This window comes from Crocuta crocuta, unplaced genomic scaffold, assembly GCF_008692635.1.
Source record: "Crocuta crocuta isolate KB4526 unplaced genomic scaffold, BGI_CrCroc_1.0 scaffold260, whole genome shotgun sequence".
NCBI lineage: Eukaryota > Metazoa > Chordata > Mammalia > Carnivora > Hyaenidae > Crocuta > Crocuta crocuta.
The window spans coordinates 5,098,355-5,114,311 of NW_027527525.1; the positions used below are offsets into that span (position 1 = coordinate 5,098,355).

The 15,957-nt window shown below is 41.0% G+C and overlaps 1 protein-coding gene across 4 annotated transcripts in view; it reads right to left on the reverse strand.

The window, feature by feature from the left end:
- TBC1D31 (TBC1 domain family member 31) overlaps positions 1-15,957 on the reverse strand; it is a 73,967-nt gene that overhangs the window by 54,089 nt on the left and 3,921 nt on the right. For 3 of the 4 annotated variants that reach the window (XM_077764472.1, XM_077764454.1, XM_077764461.1), the window contains exons 2-4: positions 15,256-15,402; positions 10,354-10,469; positions 6,005-6,183 (exon numbers count right to left, since the gene is read on the reverse strand). In XM_077764472.1, coding sequence (XP_077620598.1) covers positions 6,005-6,183; positions 10,354-10,469; positions 15,256-15,402 — 442 coding nt within the window. Of the gene's footprint in view, positions 1-290; positions 368-6,004; positions 6,184-10,353; positions 10,470-15,255; positions 15,403-15,957 lie in introns of those variants that run through there. The other variant, XM_077764478.1, reaches the window with a different exon arrangement.

Sequence of the window (15,957 nt, forward strand, 5' to 3'; positions counted from 1 at the left end):
ATTCTTTGGAGGAAGTGTTCAATGTCTTTAATGCTGGATTGGAGCGTCCCTTGAGTATTTACATTCTGGATATGGCTGTCATCACAATGAGAGGGAGCAGGCCAAAAACGTCCAGGGGAAAAACAAGATCAAAGTCACATCTACTGTGGCTGTCTCCAGTGTTACAAAAATAACAAATCAATAAGGCATCTATATGAAATACTTCGGTAACCTTGCATGTAATTTGTGTTTTCACCCAACCTATTAGATACACACAGTTAAGAAATGATTCTAATAGTTAATGATATTACCATAAAATTTCAGACGGGGTGCCTGGGTGGCTCAGTCAGTTAAGCGTCCCACTTCAGCTCAGGTCATGATCTTATGGTTTGTGGGTTCGAGCCCTGCGTCAGGCTCTGTGCTGACAGCTCAGAACCTGGAGTCTATTTCAGATTCTGTGTCTCCCTCTGTCTCTGTCTCTCTGTCACTCGTGCTGTCTCTCAGAAATGAACATTAAAAAAATTTATTTTTAATGAAATCTGTAATTTTTATAATAGTAGAATTGGCTGTTATCATGAACTGTTTTATCTGATATACATATAATAGTATCTTTTTTCAATAATAAATAGTAAACCACAGCTAAAAAACCATAGCACTTACACATACACACACATAGTGCACTATGGGACATAGTGGTTAATTAAAACCGTCTACTCAGTGTTAATGCTAATAAGACATAATAAAAAATGCTAATTCGACTGCTGCCCTTGGCTGCTTCAACCCTCGCTTTTGTCCTTGGCTCACTTTATCAAAGACAATCTATGGCACATCGTTTGCCAACAGACTCAGGAAGATTTATAACAGGAAGGTCTTACGGAAGAAGTGCAATAAAGACACTGAGATCCGTAATGAAGCCTGAGACGTTTCAAAACCAATGTCGAAAAAACAAACTTAAGATTTTTATTATAATTAGCAATATTTTTCTAGAAAAGAAATAAAGTTTATTCCTACTGGGAGAAGCAAAAGCTTTAAAGTTAATGAGCACCAAATGCTATTTTAGGGGAAGAGCTGTGATAGATTATTGCCTACATGATTATTCATTACTAGATTTGTGATTTTAATTGCCAGATTTTAATGATTATAAAATTGTTCCTAATGAATCATGTCATTATTTAGATAGTGTCATGTCTTGACAATCATAAAAAGCTTGGAGAAAACTTCAAAAGCACTAACAAAACGTACTTTTTGGAGGGCTGAGTATAAGGACGGGGCTGCAGTTTTCCTTATAAAATAGGAAAATCCAGACTTTTCAACTCACTTTTGAATTAGAAAAAATTTTTTTAATGTTTATTTTTGAGAGAGAGAGAGAACGAACAAGGGAGCAGGGAGGGGCAGAGAGAAGGAGACACAGAATCCGAAGCAGGCTCTGGGCTCCGAGCCGTCAGCACAGAGCCCGAGGCAGTGCTCGAGCCCACGTCCAACTCACTTTTGAGAGGCTTGTGAGCTCTTTTCAAAGTTGAAAGTTCAGGATGGTAATAAGAGCAAATGTACAATTAAGTCAAATGTACAACTGAGCAAAAATTTAGCAAGCGCCAACTGGACACAAAGCTGAATTAAGTCTAGCAACACATCCTTTGTCAATGTTTTCTTATATCCTGTCAGAAAACCTTTTCTGACACATACCGAACTGCAGTAATCAGAAATCCTAGGATTTATTCAAAAATCTCAAATATTAATTTAATTATTCTACCTCAAACATCAAAAAAACCATCAAACTCTACGAATATGAAGAGGCATGACTGCTTACCTGAGAGGTACTGGTTATGAGAGGTTATGGTACTGGAGTGACTTTTGAGTAAGATGGGCTTAGATTCAAACCACAAGTCTTTGGTAAGCTATGTGACCCAGGGCACATCACTTATGTTTCTGAACTTCAGGTTCCACATTTGTAAAATGAGAACAATATCTACTTTTAGGATTATCTAAGTTTAAAATTAAACAAAATGTTAGGTACACAGTGAATACTCAACAACTGGGATCCACTGCTACTGGTATTAATTACCGCTACTGCCAGGTACAAAAACCAGTGGAAAGATGTTGGAATGATGGATTCTTTTTATTTGTATATTTATTTTTAAAGTTTACTTACTTATTTTGAGAGACAGAGCGAGCAGGGAAGGAACAGAGAGAGAGAGAATCCAAAGTGGGCTCTGTACCGACAGCAGAGGCTCAAACCCACGAACCATCAGATCATGACCCAAATCAAAACCAAAAGTTGGACGCTCAACCGACTGAGCCACCTGGGCGCCTCAGAATAACAGGTTCTTTAAAAACATTTGAAATCAAAGGTCCACAGTTATTTATCTGAAACCCTTGGTGCCAGATGTGTTCCGGAATTTTTGAGAAAGGGAATATGATGTATATTTTCTAACATTACAAATGTTAACTCCTGGGTGACCTGGGGCAATATTCCATATTCAAACATATTAATATTTCAGCCTCATGTCAATTCAGTTCAGATTTTGCTGCCAAATGAATTCAGGCAAGATCAGATTTTGTCACCAAGTGAGTTATTTTAAAACTTTAGGGTTTCTGAATTGCTGATGAGGTACTGTCCATACATTTCCTATAGTTTGAAAGAAATACAACAGTTACCTTGCAGCTCTTTAAGTAGATATCTAACTGGACTGAGATAATCCCTGTAACAAAACCAGATAACAGAAGCAACAGCAGCTTCAGAGGACTTGTACTGTGCTCTGTGTGAACCATCCCCTCCCTCCTGAAGCCAGCCCTAAGGTGAATATTACTACTGTGTGCATCCTACACGTAAGGTTAACAGCTCATCAAAAATGTTGAACATGAACATGAATAGTCGAGTCTTCAGACTTAACTTCCAGCTTACAAGAAGTACAAATGAGAGAATAAGTTAAATGACATAATGATGAACAGTGAGACAAATTCAGAATTTGGGGCATTTTCCAGGACAGCTAGTCTGCTCTCAAAATAAATGAGGGGTGCCTGGGTTGCTCAGTCAGTTAAGTGTCCAACTTCGGCTCAAGTCATGATCTCACAGTCCGTGGGTTCGAGCCCCACGTCGGGCTTTGTGCTGACAGCTTGGAGCCTGAAGCCTATTTCAGATTCTGTGTCTCCCTCTCTCTGCCCCTCCCCCAGTCATGCTCTGTCTCTCAAAAATAAATGTTAAAATAAATTAATTAATAATGTCAGAGGAAAAAATGGTAGAAGACTATTTTAGATTAAAAAGAGCCATCATAGGGCTGCCTGGGTGGCTCAGTGAGTTGAGAGTCTGACTCCTGATTTTGGCTTGGGTCATGATCTCACGGTTCATGGGTTCAAGCCCTGCATCGGGCTCTGCACTGACAGCTTGCAGTCTGCTTGAGGTTCTCTGTCTCCCTCTCTCAGCCCCTGCCCTGTTTACATGGTCTCTCTGTCTCAAAGATAAATAAACAAACATTTAAAAAAAAAAAAGCCATCATAAAATGAAACTCACAGCATCATTTGTCACCACGTATCACCCCCTTCCCAGAAAAGCCACAAAAGTTCTATTTATTTATTTATATTTGAGATAGAGAGAGCATGCATGCACTCTTAAGATAATCCTAAGCAGGCTCCATGCCCAGCAGAGAGCCTGTTGTGGGGCTTGATCTCACGACCATGAGATCATGACCTCAACCAAAATCAAGAGCTGGAGGCTTAACCTACTGAATCTCTCAGGCGCCCCAAAAGTTCTATTAGAAATACAGAATCAGAGGGGCACCTGGGTGGCTTAGTCGGTTGGGCGTCTGACTTTTGCTTAGGTCATGATCTCGCGGTTCGTGGGTTNGTTAGAAAAAACTCAGTAAGACTAAAAGTTTTACTTTAATAAGATTAGCTTACAATTACTTCTGTTTTCAACAGAATAAGCCAGGAGTGGCAACAATCAAGCCCACTTTCATTTCTTGTACAGCCCAGGAGCTAAGAATGGTTTTTATATATATATATTTTTTTAAATTATTTCACTGTAGAAATAAGTCAGGCAGAGAAGGACANACTTGACAATAAACTATAAAACAATAATAAATTATTTCACTGTAGACGGTCTTATAAGTATACACATAATATCCTCAACTTTTCTATTGGTCTGCAGTATCAAAAATATTTACCATCTAGTCCTTTGAGAAGACGTTTGCAGGTAACATATAGACCATGATGTCCTATTATTCTAGAACAACGCTTGTATGCATACTGCACATTATACATATGTTCTCTAAATCTTATTCTCCTATCACTAACTTTTGGAGTCCTGTCTTTTAAGCTAAAATATCTAAATGACCAAGAAAAGTTAGAACTGGCAACTATGCAGCATCTACTAGTTTTAATTTCATGGTAAAAAGAACAGATGGTTTTTGTGTCCCTGTTTCATAACCGTTTCCTTTGTGAGTTCAACTCCCAGTGCCCTCTTCTTTAGAATTTAAAATTCAATTTAAGTACTAAAGCAATTAAAGAAGAAAAGACCTACTAAGTAAGGTATTTGGCCTAAAACCCTGATGAATAAGCTGGCTACAACTTTTATCTTTTTTTAATTATTAAAGGCAATCTAAAGACTGAGATGTCCACAGAGACCACAAAGTAAATTTCTGGTTAACATGCACTGCTAGCTGTTCACGTTAATGACCAAGAAATTAAAAGCAATACTGCATATATAATATAACCTAAAGCAATAGAATGAATCACATGGGAGACTCAGACAATCTTGAAAATAGTATTTAGCTAATCAAATGGGGAAGAAAAAAAAATCAAACCATAAAAGCAAAAGAAGTGGATATTTTAAAAAAGTGACATATGTATACAAAGGAATACTTATCAAACAATAAGGAGGAATAGGGGCGCCTGGGTGGCTCAGTCCGTTGAGCATCCAACTCTTAATTTTGGCTCAGGTCATAATCTCACAGTTTGTGGGACTAAGCTCCACACTGGCCTCTGCACTGATAGATTAGAGCCTGCTTAGAATTCTCTTTCCCTCTCTCTCTGCCCCTCCCCTGCTTGTGCTTTGCGCTCTCTCCCCCAAATAAATAAATAAATAAATAGGAATGAATTATGGTATGTACAACATGGGTGAATCTCAAAATCATCATGCTGAAGGAGAAAAGCTTCACACATACCATTACTGACTTGTATTTATTTGAATTTTATTTTACTATTTTATGTTTCAGAGAGACAGAGAGCACGAGCAGGGGGGAGAGAGAGAATCTCAAGGAGGCTCCATACTTAGCATGGAGACTGATGGAGGCTCGATCCCACAACCCTGGGATCATAACGTAAGCAGAAATCAAGAGGTGGATGCTCAACTGATGGAGTCATCCAGGCACCCCTTATTTGAAATTTTATAACAGACAAAACTAATCTCCAGTAAAAAAACATCAGAATAGTGCTTACCCAGGAAGGGATATGAGATGATGGTAATAATAGGTTCACACAGGTTACAAAGGTATATGTATTTGACAAAATTTAACAAATGAATACTAACATCTGTGCATTTCGTTATATGTAAGTTTCACATCAACAAATACTGAACCACAGTCAATTAAATTCAGTCTTAAGTATTGATGGGCAAGTACATTAATGTCTGCAATTCACTTTAAAATAAAAAAAAATGAATAGAGGGACAGAAAGATGGATAGAACCTTAACACAGTATTATAATAGCGTAATAACAAAAGTAAAGGATAGTACAGGAATGTGTTTAATGGTAGAACCCACATGGTGTGCATGTGTTCCCTGTGAAATTTTTACACATCTGCTCTATATTTGAAATTTTTCAAAACCAAAAACCCAGTAAGTTAGAAATTGTAGCCACAAGCAACAACTTTAATCCCGTGGGCCACTCTGCTTTGCTTGTTGCTGAGTTATAAGAACACAGCTATGTGGGCCAAAGTGAATCATTACTCTCATATCATCTATAAATCCTGATGACCGAGAAACCAGTCAGAGAAGCACAACAGAGCAAGATGTGCCCTGCGCTCACTGACCTTTTGTATTCCCACAGACTGTAGAATATTCAGCTTTCTTTTTCTCTGAAAGGTATCCAAGTCCCATAGCTGTGCTGTATCAGAAGAAGTAGTGATGGCATATCTCCCCGATGCATGCACAGAGATCGAAAATACTGATGATTCATGTCCTCTCATCCAGCTAACCAACTCCTTGGTAACTGCGGTAAAAAGTGACATAGTCATATAGGGAAAACACTATATATCGTCCAAGAACTGATTCAATTGATGGCTAGGTGTTTATATGAGACACCTTCATTAACATGTACAACAATGGAAGCTGGCCAGCAGATAAAATGCATAATGGAACAGGTTAGTAACATGAATGTCACGGACATGTGAGGAGATGAGGCCAAACGAAAAGGAGTTTAAGAACAGCCTTAAATGTGATGGTAGGGAGTTTGGGCCTTCTCTTGTGAGTAACAGTTCTATACAGAAGAGTATCATATCTGGTGTGCATTTCAGAACGAGCACTCTGGAGATACATGGGGGATACATTGGAAAGAAGGAAGAGATGAGACAACTAATTTATTTTTGCTACAATAATCCAAAGAGGCGAGAAGGAAGGTCTACACTACAGATGTGGCAATGGAGAAGGGAACAGATTCAACAGCTATGAAGGAGAAATTCAAAGGGCTCTGTGATTAAACAGATGTACTGAAATAAAAGCGAGTTAAGACTTTAATGGCTCTAGTTATATAACTAGATGACGACACTATTAGCTGATTTAAGAAACACGTAAGGAGAAACAGACTCAGCAGTGCAGGAAGAAGAGATCGTGAATCTGGTTTTTAAAATGGATCCTGAGGTGCAAGTGTGCATGTGAGAGACAGAAGCAGAGAAAACAGCCCTGCAGGGAAAACACCAAAAACTTCATAATTATCATTGGGTCATGGAATTATAAGTGATTTTTATGTTCTCTTACATTTTCCTATTTCCTAGTTTGCTGTGGTGAACATGTTTTACTTTTATGAACAGAATTGTTTCTTCCAGCAAGATGAAATTGAGGAGAAGAGTCAGAAAGCAAGAGGTAAATCTGGGAGGCATTAAGACACAAAGTAGGTCAAAACTGAAAACAAAGGAAAGAGAAACCCGTGGGGAGACAGCAGTGGTTTCCAAACACAGTCTGAAGTCTGGCATTAGTTAATGATCAAGTTTTCATTGGTCTTCAGTGAAATGAGGAAAAATAAGGACAACGACAGGACGTTTTCATAAAGCTAAATTGAAAGTACTACCTTCTAATCTAGCATTCTGTCCTTCTCAGTTTCTTTATGTTAAAAAACAATCTCTTGTTTTACAGAATGAAGTTCTATTGTTTTTTGCAATGTCGGCAAAATTAAAAGTTGACAACCCATGTGGGTTGTCGTTCCTCTACTTTTTAATTGGGTCAAAACTCCACAAGTCTAGGGACCACTGAAAGAACACAGGGGAGACTGTGGAGAAACAGTCAGAATGGTAGGAAGAGAACCAAGAGAGAGAAGAGTATGAGAACTAAGGTCTTATCGTAAAGCAAAGTGTTACGTGCTACTAAGGGGCAGAGTGAAAAGTATAAAGAGGGTTTAAACAACCAGGTTACTGGGGCGCCTGGGTGGCTCAGTCGGCTAAGCATCCAAATCCTGATTTTGGCTCAGGTCGTGATCCCAGGGTCGTGGGATCGAGCCCCATGTCGGGTTCTGTGCTGAGTGTGGAGCCTGCGTGGGATTCTCTCTCTCCCCTTTTCCTACTCATATATACACAAGCTCTCCCTCTCTCTTAAAATAAATAAATAAGCATTTAAACAATCAGAGGTTACTAATGGCCTTAGCGAAGTCTAAGCAGCATGGGGTGGTGGGGAGCAAGAGTCAGAATCCACCAGTGGGTGCCAGTGGACTTAGCAGTGAAGAGGGAGGTAGCTGGGGAGGTGGAGATGACATCTGAAGGAAGGGGCTTCATTGGTGGGGGTGGGGGTTCAACAGATAGAACAGACTGTAAACAGATGGAACTAAAAGAGAAAACGGGAATGGGTGGAATCCAAGGGAAGCAATCACAGATGAGTATAAACATTTAGGTTTTCTGTGGCAGGAGTGTTTTTTTAACACCAAAAATTGGAGACAGTTTAAAGTCCACTGATACAGCACAGGTTTAATAATCATGGCGTAGCAAACATCTACAGAGTATAATACTCTGTACTGATTTTAAAATCCTATATGAATATTTTTAATGAGGTAAAAAAAAAAATGACTCCACAAAACAATATAGAGAAGATGATCATGTATTTGTTAGAATGTAAGAGAGGCACATGCAGAGAAAGCAGACCAGAGAGATAGGTCCCTGCTGGAGAAACGCGGACCGCGTCTGGGCGTTACTGAAGGATGACTAGTTTGTCTTCTTACGTGCACAATGACAGTGCAGCAGGGATTAAGAGCAGGGACCCTGGAGCTTGGCTTCCAGGCTGGGAACCCTGGCTTCACTGCTGACAAGTTGTGGGACCCTGGTTAGGTTACTTCTGTGCCTCAGTCTGCTCATCTGCAAGTGGAGAGGAGTATTGATCTCCATGGGTTCTATGATGATTAAAATTAATATGTATAAAGTCATAGAACAGTATCTGTCAAAGAGTAAACACTATGGAAGTGTTAGCTATCACTGTTACTACTATGGTTATTACTATCTTTTAAAATATTCTATCAATTACTTTACTGATTTTGTAATGTTTACTTTTGAGGCAATGTGAGCCAGGAAGGGGCAGAGGGAGGGGGGTACAAAGGACACAAAGAGGACTCTGTGCTGATAGCAGAGAGCCTGATCTGGGGTTCAAACTCACAAACCTCAAGATCATGACCTGAGCCAAAGTCGGACACTCAATGGAGCCACCCAGATGTCCCTCTAGCAATTATTTTAANTCTGTGCTGATAGTAGAGAGCCTGATCTGGGGTTCAAACTCACGAACCTCAAGATCATGACCTGACCCAAAGTCGGACACTCAATGGAGCCACCCAGATGTCCATCAAGTATTTTAATAACAAGAAAAAAAAATACAGTTCAGATATCTTTTTCTCTTAATAAGAGGTTCAGTTTGCAGAACTCTAAATTTTCTAAAAATATACAATCTGGTATAAAATACATAGGTTATATTAAGAAAATTATTATCCTTGGACCTACATAGTAAGGAACTGGGGCTTCAAAGAGAGGTATGGCCTTTGTCCAGGTTCCTAGGAGGCACTCTATAAACCCCTAAAATTTCCCCAGTGATAGGGTGTCTCTGTTATTCATGGCAGGTGCCTCAGACAACAGCAGATGGCTAGAGGAGAGAACCTCAGAGCCTGGGCTGGCCACACGGGGAAGACCAATCACGTGAGTGACTAGAAGGTTGGGGCGTTTGGCCATGTGAACCGTGAACCCCCTCCAGAGAGAGGACGAGGGCTGGAAATTTGAGTTCAAAGAGGTGGGCAATAACCCTACCTAACGGAGCCTAAAGAAAAGCCCTGGACATGAAAGCCAAGGTATACGTTTGGTTTGGCAATGCTCAGTGTGGATGGCCACATACTGATGCTGGGGTGGGGGGTGGACTATGTCCCTAAGAATAGCAGCAGCTTCTCTTCTGGGAGCCTCCCACCTTCTACCCTATGCGTTCCAACTTTGCCTGTTCTAATTTGTATCCTTCCGCTGCATTAAAACTATTATCGTAAGTGGAGTGTGCGCTGGAGTTCTGGCGAGTCATCCCAGTGAAGGATCAAACCTGAGGATAGTTGTGAACTCTGAATCTGTAGCCAGCTGATCTGATGTGAGGGTGGTCCCGGGACCCCCAAACTTGTGGCTAATGTCTGAAGTGAGGGCTGCCTTGTGGGGACTGCCCCCAGGATGGTACAGACTGGCAAATTCCAAGCAGTGCTTCAGTCTCAATTCTACTCTTACTCAGAAGATAAATAGGAGGACTTCTTACCTGTATCGAAACATTTAANTTGATGCTGGTGGGGGGGACTATGTCCCTAAGGATAGCAGTAGCTTCTCTTCTGGGAGCCTCCCACCTTCTACCCTATGCGTTCCACCTTTGCCTGTTCTAATTTGTATCCTTCCGCTGCATTAAAACTATTATCGTAAGTGGAGTGTGCGCCGGAGTTCTGGCGAGTCATCCCAGTGAAGGATCAAACCTGAGGATAGTTGTGAACTCTGAATCTGTAGCCAGCTGATCTGATGTGAGGGTGGTCCCGGGACCCCCAAACTTGTGGCTAATGTCTGAAGTGAGGGCTGCCTTGTGGGGACTGCCCCCAGGATGGTACAGACTGGCAAATTCCAAGCAGTGCTTCAGTCTCAATTCTACTCTTACTCAGAAGATAAATAGGAGGACTTCTTACCTGTATCGAAACATTTAATAGAGTAATCAGCTAATGCCACAAGGAACTCAGACTTCCTACGGAGGTTAAAGGCCAGAGCTGTGCAAGCTTGTGCCGTTCGCTGAACAAGATTAAACCTATTAAGAGATTACTGCATTAGTATCAGAAATTCTTTCAACAATCACACATTTTACGTTGCAGGAGTCCTTAGAGATGAAGAAAATGAAACGCTCATTCTGGTAGGTCAAAAGTAGATTATGAAGAGTGCGATCAGCCATGAAAAGGAATCTGGGTTCTACTTACCAGGTTTTAAGCCTAGCAGAATTATGACCAGGCATGGCTTTTAGGAAGAAGATTCTGGCCGCCATGGCAAACCGAGAGAGGGACAAAAGGAGACCATGAAGAAAGCTACTAAGGAGGCACCTGGGTGGCTCAGTCGGTTAAACATCCGACTCTTGGTTTCAGATCATGATNAGTTCTACTTACCAGGTTTTAAGCCTAGCAGAATTATGAAAGGCATGGCTTTTAGGAAGAAGATTCTGGCCGCCATGGCAAACGGAGAGAGGGACAAAAGGAGACCATGAAGAAAGCTACTAAGGAGGCGCCTGGGTGGCTCAGTCGGTTAAACATCCGACTCTTGGTTTCAGATCATGATCTCACAGTTCATGAGTTCAAGCCCCAACTGACAGCTGGAACCTGCTTGGGATTCTGTCTGTCTGTCTCTCTGCCCCTCCTGCACATTCTCTCTCTCAAAATAAATAAACTTCAAAAGGAATAATAAAAACGAAAAAGAAGGGAGCCACTAGAGAGCATCTCAGTCCGAGTTACAGGGATATAACGGAAAGGACAAATAGCCCAAGTGTCAGGAGTCAAGATGGGAGAGAGGCTTGGTGATGCCGCAAACACGAGGCGAAGGCGGAGGAATCAGGAATTCCTCAAGTGCAAAATGAAGGTGAGAAAAGAGATCTCATAAGGTTGTTGTGATGATTAAGTGAGAGAATATGCTGATTGAATGAAATAACATATGCTAAGTGCTTAGCAGAGTACTTGGCACATAGCTAGAGTTTAATTTACTAGAAAATCAAGTTTTCAAGGTTGAGCAAAAGAGGGACAAGTCCAGGGGTAGGAAATAAGCTTGGTTTTAAACATGTTGAGTTTAAGGCCTTTGCAAAAACATTTAGAGCTATGCTGTCCAAGAAATGCAATGCAGGTCACAGGTGTAATTTAGAATGTTCTAGGAGCCACATTGAAGAAATAAAAAGAAAAAGGTAAAATTAATCTTAGTAACATTTTTTACTTCATATGTATTTAATTATTACCATTTCAACATTTAATCAATAAAAAATTATTAAGATATTTTGCATTATGTTTTTCATACTAAGTCTTCCAAACCCAGTGTGTATCTTACACTAACAACACATCTCAATTTGGACTAGCCAACTTTCTTTCTTTTTTTTTTTTTTTTAAATGTTTAGTTAGTTATTTTAAGAGACAGAGAGACTGGGGTGAGGGGCAGAGAGAGAGGAAGAGAGACAATCCCAAGCAGGCTTCCTGATGTCAGCACAGAGCCTGACACGGGACTCAATCTTACAAACTGTTAGATCATAACTTGGGCCAAAATCAAGAGGCGGATGCTAACTGACCGAGCCACCCGAGTGCCCCTGCAGTAGCCAACTTCCAAGGGCTCCAGAGCTCGATGTAGCTCATGGCTCCTGCACAGGACAGCCTGCCATAGAAGCTTTCCAGCAGGCAGTAGAAGCAGATCTGGGTTAACAGTATCTGCTCAGCAGCTGAAAGCTTGAGCTTGCTGCTGCTGAGATTATGAATGAGAATACGTGGACCGTGGAAGGAAGCAGGCCAAGGACAGATGCCTGAGCAGCAGTTAAGGGGCAGCCACTGGCAAAATTCAGCAGAACAAGGGCAAAGATGATCAGACAAGTAGAAAAATCAGGAAAGAGTTGTCCCTTGAAGCAAAAGAAAAGAAATTCCAGGGAGAAGGGGAAGATGTTTAGTAAGATGAGGGGGCGCCTGGATGGTGACTTATGATCTTAGGGTCATGTGTTTGAGCCCCATGTTGGGTGTAGAAATTATTTCAAAATAAGGTCTTAAAAAAAAGTATATAGTATGAGAATTGAAAAGAGACCAGTAGATTAGGCAAGTAAGATTTCTGAGGGACCCCCGTGTAGTGGGTGTTAGAATCAGACAAGCCCAATTTCAAGCCCCAGATCTTCCACTTAACCTCTCTGCTTTCCAGATGGACAGAAAAGGGACAGTGGACAAAATAAAAGAGAGGAACACTACTCATGGTGCAAAGTCCCGGCGGGGGCGTGCCAACAGAAGATCAAAATTTAGCACTGGAAGAAATTAGGTTCACTTATTTTTATGAATAAACTGACAAAGAGATATGGATGGTTATACATCAGAGGCTGCTCTGGGGAGGAGGAAAGGAAGCTTGAAAGTGTCTGTTTTCTCATGAGTAGGAGCCCAGGTAGTCGAGTAAGCGCAGGGTCAAAACCAAGGAGACAAGGAAGCAGACAAAGGTTTGGAATCCTGGAGGAGAGTGGGAGAAGGAATAACCATGGACGAGCAAATGAAGTGAAAGCATCACTGAAGCTCAAGTCCATTATTCTGTAATGGAATCAATCAACAGCTATTTTTGTTTTCTTCAGCAGTGGGAGCAAAGAAGAGACAGCTGTATTGATTTAAGTTTGACAACTGGCAGGGTAGGTAGATTAGGCAAGAGTAAAGGGTGGGAGAATAGTGACTGTGACTTTTTTGGTAAAGAGCAAAAACAATGATCAACAGATTTCTACCTAATAAATCACAGGTAAGTTAATTATATACGACTTCTTCCTTTCCTGAGCTATTTGAGAATAAGTTACCAAGATCATGTTTCCTACAAACAAGGAAATTCTCCCATAGAATCACAATTCAACTATAAGAAACTCACATTTATATGTTACCACCACCCAATCCTCAGACCCCATTGAGTTTTGCCAGTCGTCCCCAGTAATGTCCTTAACCGCAAAAAGATCAGTCCAGATTCAGGTCTTGTCATGTCATGTCATGTCTTGTCATGTCTCTAGTCTTCCCCAGACTGGAACAATCCTCCGGTCTTTCTACAACTTTCATGACCACGACCCTTGGGGAGATTACAGGCCATCTTGTTACACAATCCCTTAATTTAGCGTTCTCTGATTCCGCTGATTAGATGCAGGTTACACTTCTTTGACAGGAATACCATAGAAGTGATACTGTGTTGCGTTCCCTGCACCTCATCAGTGATTGGTCCCTCCACTCATTCACTTTAACCTTTTTCTCCTCTATAATTAGTAAGCACTTTGTGGGGAGGTGTTTCGTGACTATGCAAATATCCCTTCTCATGAAACGGTTTATTGATTATAGCATGAATTTATAGATTTCTATTTTACTCAATGGGTTATGACCCATTACTATCATTTTTTGTTTTGATACTTGAAGTGTCTCTAGTATGGCAAGAAGGAGCTCTTTTAAGCTGATAGTTACGTCCTTTTGATACTCTTTCTTTAAATAATTCCTTCTTTCTGGCTACAAAATGTCCCAGGCTCACCTTGTACTTTCCCTGCCTCCATCCTGAAACTGGCCGTTTCTACAAGGATCCAGTTACTTTTAGCAGAATGTGATATTTACAAAAGTACTGGATATATATATTCTTTGCTGCTGGGTGTTGCTCCCTGGTCCTATGAGCAAAGCTAGGAAAGCGCTATAATCCATGCACTCTTGGGGCGCCTGAGTGGCTCAGTCAATTAAGCATCTGACTCTTGATTTTGGCTCAGCTCATGATCTCATGGTCGTGGGATCAAGCCCATCTCCATGTTCAGCGTGAATTCTCTCTCTCCCTCGCTCTATGCCCCTCTCCCATTTCTCAAAAAATATATTAAAAATAATAATCCAGAGGCGCCTGGGTGGCTCAGTCAGTTAAGAGTCCAACTCTTGATCTGGGCTCAGGTCACGATCTCACGGTTTGTGAGCTCGAGTCCCATGTCAGGTTCTGTGCTGCAGCATGGAGCCTGCTTGGGATGCTCTCTCTCCCCCTCTCTCGCACACCTCCCCCACCCCAAAAAATAACAATTTGTTCACTCTCTCATATACATTTCCATTTCTTTTTTTTTTTTTTTTTTTAANTGACCTAAGCGAAAGTCGGACGCTTAACCGACTAAGCCACCCAGGCGCCCCTACATTTCCATTTCTATGCCTATATATTCAAAACCAGCAGTGCAAAGAGATATATTCAATTCCAATCCAGTGCCATGGGGTCCATTCTAGTTTTCTACCTTCCCATATTTGTAACCCCCCCTTTCCAATTGTTAGAAACCTGGCCCCCATTATCCTCAACATATTTACTCACTCCACCAAAGCCCTCTGCCTTTCCCATGATTGCCCCATCCCCCTCGCGGATACCTTCTGACTCTGGCCAGAAGCAGGCTCCAGGCTCTGAGCTGATCAATCCCACCTAACTGCTTCTGTACTCACTTGTTCAGCAAAGGAAGAGGAGATAGAAGAGTGAGGAGCAGTTCTTTAAAACTGCTACATGTATAAACTGTGACAATAATGTACAAAGGAAAGTACATCCTTCCTAAATTGCCTGATAAAGTACCGGATGTTGATAAGTTAGCAACAGTAAATTTTTAAATTTAAGGAAAAACATGCTACTAGAGATACTGCTCAAACCAGAACTTTAATTCTCTAAAAAAAAAAAAAAAATTCTAAATGTATTTTCTAGCCTTCCCACTTTCTTCTGTCAGCACTGGTGACAGTGTTTTACAAGGTACCTGAAATATAGTCAGAACTTAATGAACCTTGCTGAATGAATAATTAATAGCAGGTACTAAAACTGGCAGTGAATAACTTGTTAAGTAAGGTATATATCAAAAGTCTGCTCACCTGTTTCCATACAAGTCAAAAACATAGATATTTCCTTGATGGTCCCCGGCAATTAAGCAGTCACCCGAGCTATCAAAAGCCACGTTCAAAAATCGCAAGACTTTGGGAAGGTAATCAGAAGTGCTGTGAATGATGTTCACTATAATTCTGTCAAAAACAAACAAACATTTAATTCTATTCTAAGTAATAGCAAGCATTACTTGTTATCATGAAAAACATGGGTTTTATAACATACTTCACTCACTTTGAAGTTTCCTGCCTACCCATTCCTCCCTCTCTTCCATCTCCTCTCCTAGAAGCAATCCTACGGTGATTTCTAAAAGCAGTTCAGAAAGTTATTCGTTATCAAAGTGGCTGCTGTTCATATATTCATCGAATACTTGGAAACTCACTATGTGCCAGACACTGAACAAGCTGGGACCTAAAAGCAGTTGATAAACACGAGCCCTGCCCACATGGAGCGTTAGGTTTAGAAGTAAAAAATTTTAGGGGCGTCTGGGTGGCTCAGTCGGCTCAGTGCCCAGTTGCGGCTCAGGTCATGATCTCACGGTTTGTGGGTTCCAGCCTCGCACTGGACTCTGTGCTGACAGCTCAGAGCCTGCAGCCTGTTTCAGATTCTGTGTCTCACTCTCCCTCTCCCCTTCCCCAGCTCATGCTGTCTCTCTGCCTCTCAAAAATGAATAAATGTTAAAAATTTTTTTC